This window comes from Lethenteron reissneri, chromosome 30, assembly GCF_015708825.2.
Source record: "Lethenteron reissneri isolate LAM-NWPU_2019-01 chromosome 30, ASM1570882v1, whole genome shotgun sequence".
Classification (NCBI taxonomy): Eukaryota; Metazoa; Chordata; class Hyperoartia; order Petromyzontiformes; family Petromyzontidae; genus Lethenteron; species Lethenteron reissneri.
Genome location: NC_083808.1, coordinates 9,789,240 through 9,814,563, shown reverse-complemented (window position 1 = coordinate 9,814,563; position 25,324 = coordinate 9,789,240). Strand labels below are relative to the sequence as shown.

Below are 25,324 nucleotides of genomic sequence, written 5' to 3'. Positions count from 1 at the left end.
TTTGTGAGTGTTTTCAAATGGAAGGAAACCAAAGAACCACGAGAAAACCCACAACTTGCAAGGGGGCAACACTCTATCCCATACCGAAAGAATAGATTATCAACCGTTGGCTACATACGTTGCGAACGAATCTAGATTTGAAGTTTTCGTGACTGCAGGGATCCATACTCTTTGGTTCTTTCGGTAAAGTCACGTAGATATAAAATAAAATAAATGACGACGTTTCGGGCGCAACACAAGCGTCCGTCATAAGGTGGGACAACTTCCTGTGGTTTGTGTTGTCATTTGATTTATTTTATACCTACGTGACTTTACCGAAAGAACCAAAGAATATGGTGCGAACGAAGTTCAACATACATCCATAAATACACAATCAGATGGAGTCCACATTAGGCTGTACCGCCTTGTCTTGGCAAGCCAGGGCATGGCACATCTATGCCTTTTCCCCATTCAGTGTTGCGAAAATCAGAACCAATTTTGAGGCGGTGAATAGTAGGGAGACCGAGAATGCATGGGACATCGGGAACACTTGGGTTTGTCCAATTGCCACCATTGGGTTGGAGCAGGGAGATACTTTAACTTCATTTATACAGTATATAGTGCTGTTCAATATACAACACGTTGAGTCTGTGGCACAGGATGTTGCTCAAGAGTGGCTTCCACGCGGAAGCCCAAAATGCGGTAGTGGGGATATCTCTGTCAAAAGCCAGCAGCAATCGTGGTGAGCTTCACGTGCACACAACTCGGTCTCTCGCTATCGCGGAGACGATCGGCAACGCACCCCGAGCAGCTGGTCTGCCAGGCTGCACACAAGCACACCTAAGCAGGTACGTGTGAACTTGCAGCCATTGAGACTCAAGGTGGAATGACCTGTCAAGCTCGGTTGAAAGTTTAAGATTTATATTCTTTGATGACACGGACAACATTTCAAGTTTGAACGAAAAAAAAACATGGCACGTTATTTGTAACTTTTCACAAAATGTATTTATTTTAAAAGGGCAATTATTACGAGTAGGTGTAGTATGTTAAAATGACCTTTTATTGACAGTTGTTTTAACATGATACATTCGGTCTTGTGCCGTTAATTCTGATTAAACCTGCTGCTTCCTCATCGCTCACCTACTTTTGTACTTGTCAGTAATGTTTGTGCCTTGTGCATCATGGCAAGCTACGTAATTATGCTTCACAATCCAAACAACACACGTCTGCTGATGGATGTATGCGAGCGTGCCTGGGTATTGATAGAGGCAGGTTTACAGATGGGCAGCGGATTGGTATTCTTGTTTTGCTTGATGAATGACTGAACGATGGTTTATGAGTTATCAATGATTAATGGTGATTTATGTCGGGGTTATTATTCAAAGACTGACGGTTGAATAACAGCTTATATATCTCTGATGTCCGGTTCATGACTGATACGTAACTCATTGACAAATTAACCTTTTGCAATAGATTACATATTGATTATTGATATGAATGCGGTAAATGGGTGCGGAACTTTACATTTATTCCTCACACCACTAAAACACGCTGACCAGACGTTTGTTTGGGAGAGGTGGTAGTACATACACTTTACCCCACCGCACGTGACCTGCCAACCGACGAACTGTTGCCCTCAATGATGCAGCTGGGTGGACAGGCAGGGAGAAATAAGAAATCTGCACCGTTATTTCAACTGCTGCGCAGGGAGATAAAACTAGTACCCTCTGGATTGCAAGTTCAGTGTGCCAACTATTACACCACGGCAACATCCCTGATTGATATATAAAAGGCTAATAAATTGCTTCCTAAATAGATTCTAATGATGATGATTGTTATTGGTCCACACAGGTGAATGATGGATCTTCTCAATAATCAACATTCCCAAGTCCAATGCCCCAATGCAGGTAGGAGAAAGAGTCTGTCTCACCAAGGCAGCTCACAAATCCCACTCCAGCACTTCATCCACTTTACAGTGCAGTCAAATCAATTGCTTGACATATAACCAGCCTTGGAGCTTATTTCACCATTTGCAACAGAATCGTAGATTTTGAAACCTTGAGGAAAGAGGCCGTTACTCAATTGTCATTGTTTAGCTGCAGGTTATCTTTATGTATCTGATTGTGACGCTGACACCATTTATGCCAATTCTGTAGAGTTCCCGTCATGAATGCATTCGCTTAATCGTCGCATCAATTACAAAGTGCAAATGAAAACACACTGACATCATTTGTCTCGTAATGCTCCACAATCAGTGGTTTTTAACCTTCACTGCAGCCTTGCACCCCTTTTCTTATCATCGTTAAAACATTTATAATGTCAATAAATACATCGATTTAATGAAAGAAAGTAGTTGTAAATCTTGACTTACAGCTTTCGTAACTGCAGGAATTAATATTCTTTGGGTCTTTCGGTAAAGTCACGTAGATAGAACAATTATAATAAAAATATCACGACGTTTCGATCGCAACACAAGCAATCGTCATCAGGTGAATTATGGTGTGCAGTGCTGTCTCCAACTCTGACTTTATCCACTCAATCCCTCTGGCCTTCCTAGTTAGGTGCTACGAAGAAGGGCCAATTGCCAAAATGTCACTCAATACGGGTATATTTTGCCTTTGAAGGGCACGGTGTTATTGAAAAAAAATCGAGGTTTTTGTTAATTGTGCTTGTACACCACTGCCAGCTCAGAGTCACCAAACAATGTGTATGTGCACATGGATGTTCAGAGGCGAAGCTAAGCCTTTGTCTGCATGGGCACGGTGCCATCCTCATTCCCAAGCGATGCCGGGAAACGCCGCACCAAAACATTTGGGCCACTGCTTGTTTCGTTTCCATTCTCAATTAAAATGATTTTGTTCGTCGTGTCTCCTGTCCAACCTGTGTAGAATTTCCCCCCACTATTCTGCACAGGCCACCGTCTCTGGTGTTGGCATTGCCAACAGTAGTCGCTACACGTTGCGTTTGCTCAGTTACAATGCTATGCCTTACCACCCTCAAGTGATTGGGGTTGCGGGCAAGTCGACACATCGCGAACACACTTTTGTGCGGTTTCTTTTTCCGCTGCGATAACAATTTCAAATTCCCATCTGGCTCGGTGAATGTGCGGGACTGCCTTTTCCACTACGATATCACTTCTCAAATAATCGTTTTACTATACCTGAAGAGTCATACATTCAATAAGTCATTTGTATGACCGTCATCTCGTTGCAACTATTGAGCCCAGGAAGACAATAACAGCTACACTCACATGGCACATTTAATTTGTTATCAAAGTCATTAAGTCACAGATTCTCCCTGCTTAACTGAGCCTGGGACATTTGTTAATACCTATTGTAGACGCTAAGCCAATAGCGTAGAGTAACTACTGAATATTAGCTATCCGAGTGGGACAATGCAGTATATTCGGGAGAATGACATTAATGGGTCTTTATCATCCACTTTAATGAGGAAGAAACAGTGGTGATATCCCACGCCATTAGTGGTGGAGGTTGTTTGAAAGCCCCCGACAAAACCCATTGCAGCAATCACTGGACTATCCACCATCACACACTGGAGAGCAGGAATGCTGTGAACTTTACCGCTTCCCTTAAACATTCTGGATATAAATCGTTGAGTGTTTAACATGCAAAAAAGCGGTGTTCGCGCTGCGGTTTATACGTGTACGTTATATAACTGGCACGTGCTTGATAAAGCTTCCTATTATTGGTCACGACCGACGTGCCTGCTCTCTCCCACTTCACTTCTGCCGAGGCCACCCTTCCCGAATGAGCCGATTTATCACTTCTCAACGACCTCTTCAGCTAAGGAAATGAAAAATTACCATGCGAACAGAAGTCGCCTCGTGTACGAATCTTTGCTTCATTCCATATGCGCATCATGAGCAGTGACAGCACTGAGACAAATACAGTAAAACAAAAAATCCACTTCTTCAATTCGATCCAACATTAAAAACCCCACGCATTAAAATGTTTTATTTCTGTCTGGATGACTTCATACACAAATGAAAACCGTGTATAAAATGTATTTTAATATTTAAAAAGGGGATGAAATTAGCATTTTTTTAAAGACATTAACGTTTAATTATTGTCCATCGATTGATTTATTTTCTGATTTAATATTTATCCACAAACACTTTTCTGGATATGATTCAAGCAAGTTCTTACCCGCCCCTACTGAACATTTGTGATACATTACTTTATAGCGCATCAGATTCCTCCAGTATAAACAAATATTCCGATTCTAAAGTTACATATTACCTTGCACCACTTATAAAATGTGCAATGATATATCCACACCATTCTGACTTTTTAATATTATGAAAAATAAGTTATGGTAATTCATGATCTCAATGACTAGATTTGTCCCAGCTGTTTGGAAAAGATTTTTCAACTTCACCAGTATGGCCAAAAGTACTCATTGACTTTAGTGCACAATACAAAGCAGTAGGATTCAGTTGACAAAGCTACATAAATCTGTCCACTCACTGGTAAGCCTTCTAACGTGTTATAATGACGACGTACAAAAAAGGAAACATAAATGCAACACATTACTCTGAAGAGCAAAAAAAATAATCCATCCTCCTAAACCTACGTTTGACCTTGCAAAACACTGTCAATCATTTCAATAGCAGCCCGAGCCAAATCTGACTTAAGGTGCCCCGTGAAAAATCCATGGGCTGATAACGGTCCTTTTCCCATCAGGCCATCATCGCCACCTGTGAATACGTGTATTAATGTGCACTGCTTGCCTGTTCAATAGTGCTTGCGCCACAGCCTCTGCTGTGATGCATGCACCCCATTAAAGATGCAGCTCTATGTTTCAAGGTCACGGTTGAAGCACATTGGCAGGCTCTGGGCCAATGCTAAGAGGACATTTATTGCAAAACTGCCGCATTTAATCACCCGTGCAGTTTCTAAATTATTTGCCATGTAAATCTCTCGTCACGTGTAGGAAAAAAAAATGCAGTTACATCTGGAACTTCCAACTTCATCTTTGCAACTCTTGTATATGCTTCCACACGGTAACAGCGAGGTCAGGGACGAGACGAGAGCCGGGGTTTGTGAAATAATTTCTGCTAGGTTTATGTTTTCCATAAATTTTAGTGCAGGCGTGAGCATCGAAAGACGAGAAATAGGCGCGTCTTCGTTAAGCGCAGACTCAATTAGCAACACGTGAACATGGCCACGTAATTAACAGAACAACCGACACTGTACTCAGGAAGCTGTCAATCCAATATTTTAATTGGGCCTCGAATAAACACATTGTTTGTTGATACTGTATATTCTTGGGTCTTTCGGTAAAGCCACGTAGATAGATCAAATTATACTGCTTTGGCAATGTCACCTATGAGTCACGTGTGTTTACACCCACTTGCAAATATTACTGGTAGGAACCTCCTGGTTACACCAGCCCACAGGGGATTATTGTGTCCGTCCGTCCGTCGTGCATCCAAAAATGAGAGGGGAGGGGCTGGGTGGGGAGGGGCTGGTGGGGAGGGTGGGGCTGGGTGGAGGGTGGGACGGGTGGGGATGGGTGGGGAGGGGCTGGTCACCCCGTGGTGCCGTTATAAAACTCAACGTTTAACCTACTCACGCCGGCTTGTGCCCGCCCTCACAGTCGGGCATATTTGCGGAATACACCACGCTGCCGTTGACCCTGGCCATTGACCGAGCAACCCAACGTTCCTACCAGCTCCCTCCGCAGGAATGTGTTCTACTGCATCTGCAGTAATCAAGCTGGGACTTCAAGAGTAACAGAAAGGGTGTTTATAAACGAACTATGTTTCAAAGTAGTACTTTGCCAATCTTCCACAGGATCTGTAAAACCACACTTATTTCGACATTGGCATGTTGAGCTGTGTGGTAATTTCAATAGAAAGTGCTGTTGTGTAATTGTTTTAACACGTAAATCTTTATTAGATGGGACAAGCCAGGTAAACAGACGTAATAATTTTCTGGGGAAAATAAATCAGTAAGCGACTGACTGACGTATGCATTGGGGAATGCAGCGTACATCACTTGCGCATACTTTGGTCAATTACCTGAAGAATAAGTTCAACTTGTAACACGCACAGCGTGTGCTTACGATTGAAGAGGAAACGACTCGGAGGCACGAGGAACCACAGCCAAGCGGGAAAGGCAGCCAGATGGTGAGGCGACCACGATTGCCCACACGCTGTGCCCCTCCCCACCCCCCATATATCAAGGTGTTTCGAGCCGATTAATGATCGTTTACATGCGGGAGGAAACGGAAGCACCTCGATGCACAGGGGAAGGGAGTTTCACAACATTTGTGGGCGATCCACCAACGTTTGCCTCCACAGTGTTGGACTACTGTCACGTGCCCACGCTGCACGGCTTATATACGGACAAATATCATTCACATGCTGAGAAGCGACTGCTGAAAATCCTCGAAGAGGAATTGTCAAAATTTCATGCTGAGTTGCTAAGTAAGGGGTGTATTTTTCCTGCATGCGTAAGTGACCTCAATGTGCGGTCGTGGAATGCATGGGGTTCAAGAAAATGTTTTAGATCATTTTTCGACTTTACCGAAAGAACTAAGAATATCGCTCAATCCCGTTAAGACATTCTACGTGTCACGTGTTCAGTGGCTGGGAACGTCCACGATGACACGGTAGCAGTGCTTTCAGTTTAAGCCACTGGAAAGTCAACTCGAACGCAAAACGTGATTTCACCATGGCCAGATAAATTACTTTAATGCAATTTCATAGATTCTACTGGGAGAACACGAGGCCTTATTCATTTAGGCTTAACATTTCTCAACCCTAATTACCGCCCTAACAGCTGTTGTTCTGGTATTCCCCAGGTTCTTATTCCCTTAATTATACAGTTATCTTTGTAAGTAAATGTTCGCGTATTGGAGATTATTAATATCAGCTCGTGCTTGTGCTGGGCAAAGTGTATGAGTGAGTCATTGCGAGATGAACACAACACTGATGAACACAACACCGATGAACACAACACCGTGGCTTGCGATGCTTGAGTTCCAGCACAGAAGGGAATTAAACTTTGCGTTGCCCGAACTCTGTTGAGTTTCATTATCCCGTTAAAATTACCGCGGCGCTTTGCTTAAAACATATCTGGCTTCTGGAATGCAATTACAATTGTGCCACTATGTTAAAGAGAGATACAGACCAAAATAATTGGGGGTTTTGTTGTTGTAGAGATATAACAAAGGCTGTGCATTCGGGGCTGTCTGGAATAACTCTGAAGCTTCATTATAAAATATTCAGTGTATGAGATTGTCTATTAGCAGTGCTCTGCTCGTGATGTCTATGCAGAGGTGTAGTAAAGGTTACGATAGTCATGCCATATAGACGTATTTAATTTGCTTGACTCAATAATAAAGCTTTAAACTCTCTGTTTTTGGACAGACTGGGATACATACAGTCTACATACATATCAAGATAAGAGCTATTGACCTTTGGTTTGCATCTGAGTTATTACGCCAGGCCTAGTAAGGGCCATGATGTATCTGAAACACCCAAGGTCAGGCAGTGAATGGCTTCCTGTAAGGGAGTTGCTCAGTCATCTGTGAGTATCGTGCAGTAGTTTGAGTGGTTTTTTTCCATATACTGTGCATGAAACTTCTCCAAACACTCCAATTTCCTCCCACATAAAAAAAAATACAGCAACAAAAACCGGTCACCAAACTTATCCTGGGAAAAAAAATTAAGTTTATTCAACTCAATTGACCGTGGTATCCAAGTAGAGACCTTAACAAAAAAACTAACACTATTATTTCTGGGCAATGGTCCTGAGCCTACCATTCATCCACGGTCAATAAGACTGAATACGGTGTACTACTTTGTGGAGGTCAACAGTGGCCATTCAATGAAGCACCCGGCACAAATTATGGCAATCTGGAATTTCAACCACAAACTCGGGGACCGCCAACAGAGATAAGCCCCGCAACCATTGCTCAATTCCTTTTTTTACAACAGTTGTTTTTTTTGCTTTGTCTCTTTCCATAATTGTGCAAAATGCATCGTGTTAAGACAAATCCATTTCCATTTGGAACTCTCAGAAAGCAGTATATTGCCCTACATTAGAGAACAGTTTGTCGAGCACAACAAATTTCCTCTCGTGCATTTTAGGCGATGCCTTTCATCCCTTGCCCAACGATTATCATAGGGCCCATTGTGGCACATTACACACAACCGAAAATGTCATCGTTATTGGTCGTGGAATTTGACAAATCAAGTGAAAACCCAAAACAATCGCGATGGATATTTTTTTTTCAATAAGTGATCGCACTGAGACCATCAACACTTTAGACCATCAATTTAAAATCATGGGAGTACTGTGCCCTACTTGTTTGAGACCAGCACATCCCTGGGATTTATCTTGTAGGCAGAGGCCAAGCGGAAGGTGGCCTGGGGCTGCTGAACAGGCGTCGTGGCGCCATCAAGCAGGCTAAGGTCAAGTACGTGAAGGGTCACGCGTTCGTCACCACCTTCTTCCCACAGCCCACGTTCTGCTCCGTCTGCAAGGAGTTCGTCTGGTGCGTACGGGTCCCGGACCCACCCACTCCCTATCGCCAACCTAGCCAGGATCTACGGGGAATAATGACATTCGGTTGCCAGAATAGGGACCTGCTTGAATCTGCCGTTAAATAGCTCGTTGGCTCGTTGTGCAATATTTGTAAAGGACATCTCCCTCTACTCGTTCTCTGCGATATTGACGATTTGGTTTATTGTTGCTGTGCTCACGCACAACCACGGATCTCGCCTTGTAAGATAGCCGGGCAACTGGTGAAACTTAAATCAAATAAACGTGAATTGTGTGGCACTCGATTCACAGTTTGGAAAGTCACAAGTTTTAATGGAAAATGGAGATTTACTCACCCCCATCATCCTTATGGGGGTCAATATATCTAAAATCACTTTTAGACTTTGCTTGCACTGGCAATTCGGATTTTGCACCACTGCTGCAGGGCCATCAGTGGTTATCAGTAGCACCCAACCCTAGTTTGAGTATTTTTACCCTTTTACGCCTGGTTAAATGTTACATATGTACTGTAGGTCTATGCGGTGATTGGTAATGTTAAGTTGTGCAATCAAATATAATGCTGTCACCTAATAAACGATGAGGAGATCAAATCTTCCAGCTGTGGATAGATCAGAGATGATGATTATATTTTGTTTTTAGGGGCTTGAACAAGCAAGGATTTCAGTGCAAGGGTAAGTAGAATATTTTGTAAGTTCTTTATATATAAAAAACATCGACATTTTGTCCATTCGTTTTGTGTAAAGTGACTCTTTTTGAGTATCATTTATATACTTGAAATATTTAGAACCCACAAAAAACAATGCATCTTTGCAAAGTGTAGCCTGGGCATAAATAATTCAAATGTATGAGGAATAAAATAAAGCACCCCATTTATTGAGACATGAGTGATGCAGACATTAGGCTTGGTGATTTTTTTTGGGGGGGTTCTAACGTCAAAAGGCAATTTACAGCTCGCGGATAATGAGTGAATTCATAAGACGATGAATGAATGGAACAAAGCCAGCTATAATAGGCCAACAACAGTGCTTGGATCCATATATGCAATGTATATGTAAATCTAATGGCACATGCGGGTTTAAATAAAATCAATAACTAAGACTTATTGCCCAGTGCTAATCCTGGATGAAAGCCTTTTCTACGTTGTTTTTTTCTGATTGACTGCATGCCCAGTCACAATGGGCTATGCTGTTCCACGCTACTGTCACCTCTTCGTATTTCTGTCCCATAGCATTTCTATACATTCCACTACATTCACCTTTTCCAGAAACTGGTATTCCCCTCTGCTGTACATTTTTGCAACCCACTACATAAATTACAATCGTGTTGGTAATTAATCTATATTTAAAACAACATCTATATAATAATCAGAAAAAATCAGGTAGGGTTTTGTGTGCAGACGAAGTGAGTTAACACTTTAACTCGTCAACTATGATTTTTGTTATATTACTTTAAAGTGACTGACCCTACGAAAGTGCTTCTGAAAGTCACAGGCATGCGAACCATTATATCTCTCTTGTGACGCCGCTGAATTGCAGTCGCACAGTGCGAATTAAGATGTATTGGAGTGATGTTGCAGTCATGCCACTTGACTGAAAAAATGGTAGCATGTGACCATAAATTGAAAACCTTTTGTTTACGCGTAAAAAAAAAACCTTCAAACCTCTGTCACATAGTTTATGATAGATACCTACCTAGGTAGGAACTGGGGCATGCATATTGGACTTATTTCGCACCGGACGCAGCCAACCGTACTAATCGGAGGTGCGGGATCATGGTAGATAAGAGTCAGCTGAATGGAGAGTTCCTGTGAAGCAGTGTGACCCTGTCTGCAGAGTGCAACGCGTCGAGTCACAAGCGGTGTGTGGACAACGTACTGGCCCGGTGCACGGGGTCTGCAGACACCAACAGGCAGACGGAGGTGACAGCTTCTTCCGCATTAGACGCACGCCACTCTTACCCCTCTTATACGGCTGGCGTATCCGAGCCGAGCCAGCAAGAGGGGGTTATTTGCGACACAAATGGCTTTCCCCATCGTCTATTTGTCAAGCCGATGCGGGAACCGAGCCTCTTTACGCTGGCCTCACGGGATGTCTGAAATCTGGCTCGGGTCTAAGCAGGGCCAAGGGTGAGGCTAATGACATTGTTATTGCTGGTGACGTCCTCAGTGCAGCTAAGAATCAGTGTCACACCGCGCCGTCGGCATGCATCCGACTCGCTTATCGCGTGTGACGTCGGCACACGGCTCGGGTTCTGCTGTGGAAAAACAGCATGGCGCTTCGTGAGCCTCACTGGGCAGGCTGAGCATGGCCCCCTGTATGCCTCGGTGTACAGTGGAAAAGAGGAACCAGTTCCCTTGCCTATTCAAATGCGATGATTGAAATGGAGCCCCCTGTTAAACATCTCCCCTCTTCAATGCCTTGGTGCCTGGGCCTTCACAGTCCGTGGGTCTAGGAGCGTTTCCACCACGCACTGACTCAAGAGCCGCGTCCTGGATGTGTTCTGGAATCTAGACGGGAACGGTGGTGGTACCTCGCAACTCATAATTTGGAGGTTGGAAGTTCAAATCTAATTAAGGAGTTGATTTAATCAATTGGGGCTATTTAGGAATTACTCACCCCTGCCATATGAATGTGGAATTTCTAACACTGACTCAGAGTTGTAATTGGAAGTGACTTTCAATGCAATTTTATCGTCATTGAAAAAAAAATTTAGTTAAAAAAATCTATCATATTATAAGCGGTCCCATGGCCTAACAAGTGTTGGTTAGTGCTTTTCTCTGTTTGTATGTACGTTGAACGTTTCCCAAGCTCTACGTAGCTAACCGCGCTAATCGGAGGTGACTGTGGCGAGGTCGCTTCTGGAACAGAGCGATATAGCTCAGTGGGCCTCACCTGGTAAAATAAAAAAAATAAAAATAAAAAAAAATTGGAGTTTTGTTTTCGCTGAGCAAGACTCGCTCCGGGGGATGTGTCGCCACAGATCGTGCGAGAGAGCTTCAACCTGCACATGCCACACTGCTTCAAGGTGCACAGCTACCGCAGCCCCACCTTCTGCGACCACTGCGGGACGCTGCTGTGGGGCTTCGCCAGGCAGGGCCTGCAATGCGAAGGTGCCGCCATGCAGTTTCATTTCAGTTTCACTTATTAGGTATACAAGCCTGTGAGCCATGCGGCTCTCTTGACTCGGGTGCAACCGCAACAAAACAAAAACATGAACAAGAAACATCTTAAAGTGACTATACGCAACAGAAAAATCCAGGGGGAAAACAGCAAAGTCTTCCAGAAAAAAACACCGTATTTCAACGCTGTGTGCAAAAAAATCTCAATGGGATGCAAGTCAAACAATAACAACCATAAGACAATGTAGTTTAAGGTTAGCAGGCTAACGCTGTACTACAACCAACAAACATGGCTAAACCAAAACGTTTTCAAAATCACCAAAATAAAGCTATAAAAACAATGTAACAGTGATCATGGGAACTGTGACACAGGAGCGATAGGACACGTTCACTTGTTGCAGAGGTTCGCCGTTCGAATTGCCCCCCCGGCGGCCGCCCTGGTTAATACTGCAGGCGTAGCAACTGTAAAATGTGTCGTTCGCTTCACAGCGGACGTTAGAGATCCTGCTACGTCATTCGATATCAGTCGGCCATTGTGTGCCGGCGTCACGGTCCAATGTTTTTAAATTTGAAAACATCTACAAATTATCATGGGACCTCCTTTGCCAGTACCAAAATATGAGAATAGGTTTTCTCCTTTTTTCTGGCAACGAAACAGCTGTGTTGAGATGTTAAAACACCAAACTGAAACCTTTTACAAGTAATCATGTCTGCATTAACCACAATACTTGTGGTCAGGATGTGGCATCCTCTGGTCGAACACCGTTTTGAGACTAGGCTCCAAAGAAAGCTGTCTCTGGTGTTGACCAATCAGTTTCAAAGACAAAGCATATATTATCAGAGTACGTTTTTTGTTTGCATTCTGTCCACAAGTATTCTGGTTAATGCAGACATGATTCCTTGTAAAAAGGTTTCAGTTTGGTGTTTTAACATCTTAACACCTGTTTTGTTGCCAGAAAAAAGGGGAGAAAACCTATTCTCATCTACAAATTACTCCATCAGGATTATCATCACCCCCCGGACTGTGACAGACGATGCCTGTGAAACATAGCGCCCACACGATAACTTCCGCGCTATTTAGAATGGCGCTAACACCAAAGGTCTGAATTGTAAATGTCATCGTCTGCCACGACGAAACCGCGATCCTGCGGTGGAATGACCGTCTTGAGCCGCGCGTGCCACCCCCACAGCCTGCGATGCGAACGTGCACCACAAGTGCAAGGGGAAGGTGGCCAACCTGTGTGGCATCTCCACGGAACGACTGGCAGAGCTGCTGCGCCACGTGGAGGGAGGCCAGGTGAGCTGTGTGGGCAGACGAAGGGGCGGGGCGGGGGTCGGGGGGGCATACTCTCACGCAGCCTCCCAGAGTTTGCTGGAAAAGAGAAATAGACACGTGGGGAATTGGCATGGGGCACTTTTCTACTGTGTAGTATATCTACCAATTGTGAGTTGAGCAGTCCATCTAAGGTGCCATCCGGCGGGATATTGTTGTAGATTGTATATCGATGGAAACACAAAGATGTCCCTTATGCCATTTAACAGTCTTGGCCAACCTGTGTGGCATCTCCACGGAACGACTGGCAGAGCTGCTTGCGCCAGGTGGAGGGAGGCCAGGTGAGCTGTGTGGACAGACGAAGGGGCGGGGCGGGGGTCGGGGGGGCATACTCTCACGCAGCCTCCCAGAGTTTGCTGGAAAAGAGAAATAGACACGTGGGGAATTGGCATGGGGCACTTTTCTACTGTGTAGTATATCTACCAATTGTGAGTTGAGCAGTCCATCTAAGGTGCCATCCGGCGGGATATTGTTGTAGATTGTATATCGATGGAAACACAAAGATGTCCCTTATGCCATTTAACAGTCTTGGCCAACCTGTGTGGCATCTCCACGGAACGACTGGCAGAGCTGCTTGCGCCAGGTGGAGGGAGGCCAGGTGAGCTGTGTGGACAGACGAAGGGGCGGGGCGGGGGAGGGGGCATACTCTCACGCAGCCTCCCAGAGTTTGCTGGAAAAGAGAAATAGACACGTTAGGAATTGGCATGGGGCACTCTTCTACTGTGTAGTATATTTACCAATTGTGAGTTCAGCAGTCCATCTAAGGTGCCATCCGGCCGGATATTTCTGTAGATTGTATATCGATGGAAACACAAAGATGTCCCTTATGCCATTTAACAGTCTTGGGGCAAGTGCTGTTAGCGAGCACCTATGAAGGTCCATATGGCACACGAGGGGATGTGTGGCCAACACCACATCTGGGCTGCCTTTGTCTCCCCAGTGCTGATGTCTGCACACTGCACCAGGGATGGGGAGTCGACCTACAATAGAAAACTAATTTATTGAGAACTGCTTTTTTGTGGTTAGTTTGTTGTCCTTCCCCCGCACCTCTAATTAGCACGGTTAGCTACGTACGGTGCAAAAGAAATTCAACATCCATACATACAGAACCGGTTCAGTTATTCTCCACTTTTATTGGTTGTGAGTGGAAATTGAACTTGGGTCATCAAGTTCGTAGTGAAGTGCGCAAACCGACGCTCTACCGCTCCCGGCCGATTTAAATGCACGTGCGTAAGTTACGTACAAATGCACGCGCACACAAAGCGGACAAACTGGACATCATAGAACAACTGCGCGATGCCGTCTGAATGCAGAAGGAGAAAGGTCCACCAGCAGCAGAGAGGCCGGTCGAGTCACAGCCGCCGAGCTTCAACCCCGACAATGCAGGTGCAGTCGCAAAGCAACACGATCAGTGATGTACGTGCGTGTGTGTGTATGCGTGTTCGTAAAAATGTGTGCATGATCTTCTTGGTTCTTTCGGTAAAGTCACATAGAATGGAAATAATAAAAGAATAAAATGAAAATAATAAAATAATATTGAAAAAAATATCATTTAAATTTTTTTATTTTATTATTTCCATTCTACGTGACTTTACCGAAAAACCCAAGAAGATGAATCCCTGCAGTCACGAAAGCTTTAAATCGAAAAAAAATGTGTGCATGATGTTTGTTTGTACGTATGAAAGTATTATATATTAATTCTAGATTAGAAGTTTTCGTGACTGCAAGGATCCATACTCTTAGATTTTTTCCGTAAAGTCACGTAGATGAAAATAATAATAATAAAATGAAAATAACTACATTAAATCACGACGTTTCGGAAGAACCAAAGAGTATTATCTATTACGCATTGAGCGCATGTGTTTGCGTATACGGTAATATAACTGATCATCCTGTTGAGACTGGCCCTCGTCATGGAAATATGGAATTTCCATCAGGGCCACCAATGGAGATGAGCACTACCCCATTGTTTATTTGATCATAGAGATGCTTTGATTTTGACTTACGTTTGTATGTATATGTACGTATGTGTACATATTTATCCATAATGAAATGTCTTCATCCATCATTGCCCTTCCTGCTCCAAAGTATTCCGGTACAATTGTTTTTAAAACATTCAAACTCAACTGGTCTCCAGGACTCGGTGAGTCCTTGATGTCAGAGCCCTGAACCTGCACGGTGGAGATTGCAGGTTGCATGCAGCATTGTCTTGGCGCCTGTCGTCTCTCTGATGCCTTTGCTGAAATGAAAAGTTGAGAAGGTGGAGGTGGCATGGGAAGCCCCAGCACTGGATGAAGCAAAGAAATATCTGACCCCACCACAACCGGCACCGCCCCAGTCAGGGCCTGACGAGTCGACACGGCCAAGCGGAGAGAGTGCCGGAAAGTTATCGCTCGACCACTTCCACCTCGTCAAAGTGCTCGGCAAAGGCAGCTTCGGAAAGGCGAGACCAATGGCACGCACAGGACATCGCCAACACGGAACATTGCTGACGCATTTAAAGCTTTCGTGACTGCAGGGATTCATCTTATTGGTTCTTTCGGTAAAGTCACGTAGAAGGAAAATAATAAAATAATAAAAATAAAACATAATAAAATAATTATCACGACGTTTCGGCCACAACGCAAGCAGCCGTCTTCAGGTGGAGAACAGGTCTGTCGACTCTGCCTTCTCGACAGACCTGTTCTCCACCTGAAGACGGCTGCTTGCGTTGTGGCCGAAACGTCGTGAGAATTATTTTATTATGTTTTATTTTTATTATTTTATTATTTTCCTTCTACGTGACTTTACCGAAAGAACCAAGAAGATTGCTGACGCAGTTGCGCCGACGCAGACATTGCAGAGGCTGTAGTTGGATCGACTTAGCGAATCATCGCTAAGGGATTGCTCAAGGGAGTTAGCGCCTAACGGGAACTCAACAGTGGTTGTGGTACACATAGATGAGCTCCTGCTTAAGGAAAAAGTCATTTTCATCCCATGAGTGTTTTGACTTTGCCTCCGTCATTTTGTATCGAGGATTAAACAAGTGAGTTACAATGTTGATTTGAAGCTTTCGTGACTGCAGGAATCCATACTCTAAAAAAAAATAGTATTTTATACCTATGTGACTTTACCGAAAGAACAAAAGATGCTCAGAAGGGACCTGTTTGGGAGGTTTAACCAATTTCCTGTCTTTACAGTACATTAAATGCTACAGAAATAGCAAGTTCTGCGAACCGTTAAACGTAAAAAAAAATCATTTTGAACAACAAAAACGTGACAGGTGTCACGAAGAGACGGTATGAGACAAGATGGAACTCACATCACGCCATGCCTAATACTCCCACATTTATACTTGTGGTATAGCGCTCAACATGAATTACGAGTTAAAAATAATACTTTTCACTTTATGGGCGATGAACAAAGGACTTAATGCGTCCCAATATGCTTCATTAAAGGTAGACATTAAACAATGTTTATTCCCCCAAGGTAACCCCCAATCATCCCTGGGTTATGATTGAATGACAGTCAGAATTATAATCAAGTCTCAATTATGTGTCGTCGTATTCGTCCTGTCTCTTCTGTCTCCTCTGTTTCCTGCGTCACGTTTGTGTTGCGCTCATGCTCTTGACTGAACTGCACCTTTGTGTAGATTTGTCACGAATCCTAAATAATGAAGCTTGCATTCACACATTCAATGCATGTATCGCAAGCGTAATTATAACAGATTTAGTCACGTAATGGTATTATTGCACGTCGGGAGGATGTCCATCGGTGCAATGGCTTGGCCTTTGTGACAGCCTTCTGCTAAAATAATGTTGCAAATACCAAGTGCTACTGCAATATGAACTGCGTTGTTGTCACTGAATGATCGTAGGTGATGCTGGCGGAGCTGAAGGAGCAGGGGAAGTTTTATGCCCTCAAGGCGCTCAAGAAGGAGGTGGTCCTCATGGGCGACGACGTGGAATGTACCATGGTGGAGAAACGCGTGCTGCTGATGGCCTGCGAGCACCCCTTCCTCACCCACCTCTGTGGTACATTCCAAACCAAGGTGCCCAAGGACCGCTCACTCATTGCGTGAACACAGCCATACACAGGCACGCACAGGCACAGACAGACACAGGCACACACAGATACGCACAGGCGCACGCAGGCACACATAGGCACACACAGACACACACAGGCACGCACAGATACACACAGGCACACACAGGCGCACACAGGCACACACAGATACGCACACACACACACAGGCACGCACAGACACACACAGGCACACAGACACACACAGACACACACAGGCACACACAGACACATACAGGCACACACAGACACACAGCCACACACAGACACACACAGGCACGCACAGACACACACAGCCACACACGGGCACGCACAGGCGCACACAGACACACACGGGCACGCACAGGCGCACACAGACGCACACAGGCACACAGACGCACACAGGCGCACACAGGCACACACAGGCACAGACACACACAGGCACACACAGACACACACAGACACACACAGGCACACACACAGGCACACACACACAGGCACACACAGACACACACGCACAGACACGCACAGACACACACAGGCACACACAGACGCACACAGGCACACACAGACGCACACAGGCAAACACAGACGCACACAGGCGCACACAGGCACGCACAGACACACACAGGCACACACAGGCGCACACAGGCACGCACAGACACACACAGACACACACAGGCGCACACAGGCACGCACAGACGCACACAGGCACGCACAGACACACACATGCGCTCACAGGCACACACAGACACACACATGCGCACACAGGCACGCACAGACACACACAGGCACACACAGACACACATAGGCACACACAGACACACACATGCGCTCACAGGCACGCACAGGCACACACAGGCACACACAGACACACACATGCTCTCACAGGCACGCACAGACACACACATGCGCACACAGACACACACAGACACACACAGGCACACACAGGCACACACAGACACACACATGCGCTCACAGGCACGCACAGACACACACATGCGCACACAGGCACGCACAGACACACACAGGCACACACAGACACACACAGGCACACACAGACACACACATGCGCACACAGGCACACACAGACACACACAGACACACACGGGCACGCACAGGCACACACAGGCGCACACAGACGCACACAGGCGCACACAGACACACACAGGTACACACAGGCACACACAGACGCACAGGCACGCACAGACACACACAGGTACACACAGACGCACACAGGCACGCACAGGCACAGACACACACAGGCACACACAGACACACACATGCGCTCACAGGCACGCACAGACACACACAGGCACACACAGACACACACAGGCACGCACAGACACGCACAGCCACACACAGCCACACACAGGCACACACAGCCACACACAGACACGCACAGGCACACACAGACACACACACACAGGCGCACACAGACACGCACAGCGAACGGCAATCATTGTATCTCAGGGGCGCCTCCCTCACTGAGTCTCTTTGGCGAATACCACGACTGAGTGCTTGGGGGCCGTCCATAAATGACGTCACGTCATTTATGGGGGGGGAGGGGTGTCAGACATTTGTGACGATGTGTGACGAGGGGGGGGGGGGTTGAGAAATGTGACGTCACATCAAAATGCGCAACTTTAAATAAATACAGAATTGTTATAACAACACTAATTGTTATAAAACACTTCTACAGCATCAGAGTGCAACGCCACATTAAATACGCACTACAATGACGATAGTTTAAAGCGATTTGAAGCATGTTTTATTTTCAAAATGGAAATATGGTTTTTGGGGGGGGGGGGGGAAGAGCTTTGTGACGTCATATTTGAGGGGGGGTCTGACTTTTTGTGACGCCGTGTGACGAAGAGGGGGGGGGGTAAAAAATCGTCCAGAATCGCGTGACGTTATTTATGGACGGCCCCTTGGCACCTGCAAAGAAATCAGAGCGGCTGGAGTAAACACGGGCACACGAAGGGTGACACTCAACACTGTCATCTCCTGGCCACCGCTCAGCCCTGCGTCTACAATTGCAGGAGAGTCCTCTGATGCTAACGCTTATGTAATGTCAATTATGGCGGGAGACGAGTTGACGGGGCAGCACTCATTTATTAACATTAATATAACAGTAACAAGTACAGCCGAGCTACAGCCTACGCTACGCGTGTCTAACCCGGCTACACTCTCGGGCCCTCCGGCCCCGTACCTCCCAAGGGGAGATATCAGACCCACCCTAGCCGGGGTATGGGTCTCGACCACTGGGTTCCACAGCCCGGCCCTTACAAGGACGTCAGACCGTGAATCCCAAGGTCCCGCCTCTGAGCCACACAGGGTCCCGGCCCTTACAAGGGCAGCGGGGCTAGGGGTCTCAGTGCCCTGTCTCTTCCTCCTCCGTCTTCTGTCTTCACTGGTTGACAACCCCCCAAGTGCTGCTGCGCATTGCCTTACATAGCCCTCCGCTCCAGGGGGCGGGGCCTATGCGGACCGCGATGTAGACACCCACCACGCGCTGTCTCACGATCCCCCCCCCCGCCAGCACGTTCCGCCTCTACACATCGAAGCGCTAACCAGACATCGAGTCGTGCATAACCTGCCCGTGACTGGAAATCTGTGAAAAGGATCTTCATAGCTCATCGGATTCCTCCAGTATAAATAATGATCGTGTTTCTCATTCTGAACTCAAAGCGCTGTTTATCGAGATTGACCTGAATGAGTCTCCAGGCTCTTATTCAGCAAGATCCTCCGTTAGGTTGTATGACTGTTTCATTAATAATTTCACATGGAAGGAAAGCAGTGGATGGAGAAAGCCCATGCATATAAGGAGATTACACAACAACAACAACAACAAAAAGACCTGTACAAATAGGTAAACAACCTACTCGCTATACTGCAATGGACGTATCACCTTGAATCACCGTGGGCTGGGTGTTTCACACAGTGACATGCGAATGGGTCGTCGTGAAGCGTTGGAAGAGAGGCGTGGGCCACTGCACTCTGCAATTGAACCGCAATGGCTATTACACCTCATGGTGGGCATGCGACCTCCCATTATGTCTTTTACCCAGTTAAGTGTTGAGTATTACTGAGACGGTTACGAGTCAAAATCCTTGTCAAAGGTCAAATCGCTGTCATCGCTAAAAAAAACACACATTCGTCAATAACACTGTGCCCTTAAAATAAATACAAATATAAAAGGCGACGTTTTGGGCAATGACTATAATCGTAATTTTAGAAACTTTCGTGACTGCAGGAATTATTATTTGGTTATTTCGGTTAAGTCACGTCTAAAGATAAAATAATAAATTAAATTAAATAATAGCATACAACGTTTCGATTGCAACACAAGCAATCATCATCAGGTATATCTGTCTGCTAATATGTCTGTCTATAGTTTTCTGGTTAGATTTTATGTCGCTATTTCATTTTACCTGATGATGATTGCTTGTGTTGCAATCGAAACGTCGTATGCTATTATTTAATTTAATTTATTATTTTATCTTTAGACGTGACTTAACCGAAAGAACCAAATAATAATGACTATAATCATACATATCTTGAGCGTCCAGAGAGACAGAGTGAATACGTTTATTATTTTTAATTTAAAGTCGTGTTATTAACAAATGTGTTGACCTTTGTGTTTGTTAATTGTGCTGGTGCACTACCTGCCAACGCAGCAGCAGCATCGCCAAATAATTTGTCATCGTTATAGGAGTTGTTAAAATTGATACCACTTTGTTGGGAGTCACCGGTGACCATTCTACGAGAAAATAATCCCCTGGACATGGGAATATGAATTCCCACCGCTGCCTAAAGGCCACTAAAAGATGAGTGCTACCCATTTAAGTCTTTGAGCATGGAAACATCACGTCTTGAACTTGCATATACATCGCCACAGTCTTGCTTGCGAAACAATCTGTAGAAACCCCAAAACAATTCACCCAGTTAGTTCAGCTTTTAGCTTGCAGCGCCCGTTTCACAATTGCCACGTGGCACACACATGTTGCAACCATGCCTCTCCCCGTGTCTTCAGGAGCACTTGTTTTTCGTCATGGAGTTCCTCACTGGCGGTGACCTCATGTTTCACATCCAGGACAAAGGGAAGTTTGAGCTGCCGACAGCAACGTGAGTGGGAAAAGCATTGCCATGGCTGCACAATGCCACGTGCGCACACAATACCGCTGAGCTCCTTCAAGCAATCCTTGATCACTGGGCTGCACAAAGCAAGTGACACGCACACGTCTGGTAATGTCTGTGTGTAAATAGTGATTATCAAGTAAAGTAAAAAAAATTCTGCTCAGATGTTTTATGTTTAAAAAAACTAAATTGTATTAAATTTCGATTTAAAGTTTTCGTGACTGCAGGGATTCATCTTCTTGGTTCTTGCGGTAAAGTCACGTAGAAGGGAAATAATAAAATAATAATAAAACATAATAAAATAATTCTCACGACGTTTCGGCTCATTCAGACGCTGCCTTTCCGACAGACCTGTTCTTCACCTGAGGACGGCTGCTTGCGTTGTGGCCGAAACGTCGTGAGAATTATTTTATTATGTTGTATTTTTATTATTTTATTATTTCCCTTCTACGTCACTTTACCGAAAGAACCAAGAAGATAAATTGTATTATTTAAACGTTAATTTTTTTACCAGGTAAAACCTACTGAGCTATTCAAACCTTTTCAGAAGTGGGCTGACCACAAATGATAGCTGAACGAACCGGCTTATCATGTGGATATCTATATAGCCGCCAACGACTCTGAATGCATGTTTTATAAACATGGAGAGAACTGGAAAACCCGGAGAATAATCCACCCGACCACGGGGAGAACACGCAAACTCCAAATATACAGCAGGTGTCAGGGTCGGGATCGAACGCACGACCTCATGCGTACCGGGCGAGGGAGATGACATCTCCGAGCCACCACAACCCTCAGTGCCCACCTCTGTTGGTGGTCCTCAGCCAGTGGTAACCAGGAGGTTCCTACCAGTATCACTTTTTGACTTCCCATAGCGACTCCAGCATGACTTTAATCACACCGACGTATCTGTCGTGTGTGTCGAGCACGTGCTACTCTAAGGGGGCCCACGGGCCAGAAGGGCCCACGCGCCAGGCGACGAAGATGAGGGAGATTGGACAGGAGGCCTCACGTCATTCCTTGCACCAGGGTCCACGCCAACGACGCTAAGCTACTGGTCCATTAAATAGACACCAAGGAATGAATTGCATTGTTTGCACGAGTGAGCCATGCCTAAGCTCAAACCGCAAACGTGTAATTATCGCCACTAAATAAAAAAACTGTATCTAAAATAGTACAATACATTAGTCAAAGTCTCACTTGCAAAGCAATTAACCTCTCCCACTTGGCTATATAATGAACACTGATTGAACGGACGAAAGACGGCAGTTTAAAGTCACGCTGCCATGGAACTATATTATCTCAACTTGAGCACGTGCTGTTGTGAGTGACTGACGCTACGTGTGTTCATTTGTGTGGGGAACGGTGGCGCAGCGGTTAGCGCACTGCAACGTGAACCCGGCAACCCGGGTTCGATTCTCGCTCACGGCCGACACAAGTGACAATTATCCGAACCGGTCCTGGACCTCCCCTAGGTCTACTCAGTCTCAAATGAGTACCCGGTGCCGTTTGTAAACGTTGCCACTGGGGAGACAAAGGCGGCCGGGCGTGGTGCTCACCACCCACCCTCCCCCGTGTGCCGTGCCGGCCTTCATAGGTGCTACTCGCTAAACAGCACTTGTCCCAAAACGATGTTAAGGCTATACGGGAGATCTTTGTTTCGTGTTTCTTTAACAGATTCTACGCGGCAGAGGTGATATGTGGCCTGCAGTTTCTTCATTCACACAACATCATCTACAGGTAACGATGCGGCGGGTGTATTTGAGAGGTTTCATCCTATCTTGATTCGTGATTACCCGTTGGAAATTGTCCCGAAGAGCTGTGGTTTGATACAAAAAAAACGATACATTTGGATTCATTTTGCATTGTGTATGCTATGTCTCTGAAATTTCTGTACACATTCGAACCATGTTGTAAAAAATATGGTGAAATTTCGATCTCAAGAGCTGTCCATAGGCCAGGGGTCACATCTGGATCACGTCTTCTTTCGTACGGCTGCTGATGTACATGCAGAGCAACATCAATTTCAATTTCACGTGCAGGTGATCAAGCCAGATAAGCGCATCAGGAGCAGCGGTGTGTGTCGCTGTGATGTCTTCTTCGTATTTGTGCATCGGGCCATTGCGTCGTTATACATTGTGCGGTCTCCATTCTGGATGGCCGCAGTCGCACTCTGGAGATGTTTTCATTTTCCAATCGTGCATCAGCTACCCTCACTGCCAGGGTTGGTGTGGGTCACTACAATTCTAATACAGCTTATGGAGATTCACAAATACCAATTTATTCTTGGTTCTTTCGGTAAAGTCACGTAGAAGAGAAATAATAAAATAATACAAGCTAAAACATAATAAAATAAAAATTATCACGACGTTTCGGCCACAACGCAAGCAGCTGTCCTCAGGTGAAGAAACAGAGCCAAGAATATGAATCCCTGCAGTCACGAAAGCTTTAAATCGAAAAATACCAATTTATCTGCAGTCAAAGTCAGTACTCTGAGTGAGCACCTACTAAGGCTGACCCAGCACGCCTCTCAATATTTGATGTTCGCATAGCACACAAATGTAAACAGCCTAGGCAGTGTCGACCTCGGAGAATCCAAGCCAGGATCAGATATCAACTTTCACACTAGGTGTGAGACATGGCCTTAAAATGTAACCTAGGTCATCGGGATTGTAGTGTGCTCATGATTATACCACCGTGTGACTCAAAAAGTAAAACACGGCTAATTGTCTTCCTCCTGTTCGAAACAAGCGATGAGGTAGCACTCGTCTTCATTGATTGCCCTGAGCCAGTTGTGGAAGTTCCACAATCCCATGACAGAGGCCAGTCTCTGCGTACGATAAGCCCCCAGTTGGAATTCCAAAAAAGTGGGTCGGCATTTTTTGACCCTGAAGTCGATGACGGGCTGAGTCATCTCTGAGCTGGATATCAACTTGCAGTCTTTCAACGGTAAGGCGAACACTTTAACCGAAACATTACTTGCCCAAGTAGTTTACTATTTACCCTTTATAAACACATACACATGACTACTACAGCTGCCATTCTCCGCCAGATGATGGTGACATCACCAGGGTGCTTGTGCCAGTCTAGGTACACTGTGAGGCCGAATCAAGTGGTGAAGCCTGGCTGTCAGGAACTTATGGGATACACACGTTATGGATGAATAGCCTAGAGTGTGCACACACACACACACGTGCATACTATACGGTAAATTCACATATACCATTGCCAGGTGCGCAAGTGCCAACATTGACTTTCAACAACAAACTTGTGCCTTGGTACTCTTAGTTCTTTCGGTAAAGTCACGTAAGTAAAAAATGAAATTAATAAAAATAAAACAATAAAAATCACGACGTTTCGGAGACAACACAAGTCTCCGTCATCATGTGGGACCGTCACAGCCAGATTTGCTGCATCACCTGGCTGTGACGGTCCCACCTGATGACGGAGACTTGTGTTGCCTCCGAAACGTCGTGATTTTTATTGTTTTATTTTTATTAATTTCATTTTTTACCTACGTGACTTTACCGAAAGAACTAAGAGTATGAATCCTTGCAGTCACGAAAGCTTCAAATCTAGAATTGTGCCTTGATACACAACAGCTTCACGTGCTCCCCTCTCTCACCGTCTAGAGACCTGAAGCTGGACAACGTGCTGCTGGACAGGGAGGGCCACGTGAAGATCGCCGATTTCGGAATGTGCAAGGAGCACGTGTGCGCAGGAAACCTCGCCACCACGTTCTGCGGCACCCCGGACTACATCGCACCCGAGGTGGCGTTTCGCGAAGCGGCCGCCTGCCGCTCTTGAGCGTCAAGCTGCCGAAGCAGAATAGTTTCGCCGTCCTCCGTCGTTTGTTGTCCCCCTTCCCACGCAACTCCGATTAGCGCGGTCGGCCAAGTGCGGTGCGAAAGTAGACTAACGTCCTCACGTGCGTACGATGTGGGGGGGGGGGAGCGAGCCGATGGTTGAGAGCGCTGTCTTGTGATGACGGGTTGGTCGATAGCAACACATGTTGCGGAGCTCTATTACCGTGGATGTTGAGGCGTCAGAACCCCCCCCCCCCCCTGGCTTTGCAGGAGAAGGAAGTGCATGAACAAGTATAACCCGTAAAACAAAGTTTTTCACTATAAATCCTTTATATGCGTGGCGGCTAGAGTCCTCTCGTCCTCTGGCTTGAGA

General features: G+C 45.5%; 1 protein-coding gene across 1 annotated transcript in view; it reads left to right on the top strand.

The window, feature by feature from the left end:
• The first annotated feature begins 693 nt into the window (after positions 1-693).
• Positions 694-25,324, top strand: part of LOC133349514 (protein kinase C delta type-like) — a 33,933-nt gene continuing 9,302 nt past the window's right edge. Inside the window, exons 1-13 of the mRNA XM_061563039.1 lie at positions 694-827; positions 1,831-1,886; positions 8,355-8,505; positions 9,153-9,184; positions 10,346-10,431; positions 11,493-11,622; positions 12,822-12,928; positions 14,278-14,350; positions 15,217-15,407; positions 16,821-16,994; positions 21,042-21,133; positions 22,823-22,885; positions 24,778-24,916. Of these exons, the coding sequence (XP_061419023.1) occupies positions 1,835-1,886; positions 8,355-8,505; positions 9,153-9,184; positions 10,346-10,431; positions 11,493-11,622; positions 12,822-12,928; positions 14,278-14,350; positions 15,217-15,407; positions 16,821-16,994; positions 21,042-21,133; positions 22,823-22,885; positions 24,778-24,916 (1,290 nt within the window). The 5' untranslated portion in view covers positions 694-827; positions 1,831-1,834. The remainder of the gene's footprint in view (positions 828-1,830; positions 1,887-8,354; positions 8,506-9,152; positions 9,185-10,345; positions 10,432-11,492; positions 11,623-12,821; positions 12,929-14,277; positions 14,351-15,216; positions 15,408-16,820; positions 16,995-21,041; positions 21,134-22,822; positions 22,886-24,777; positions 24,917-25,324) is intronic.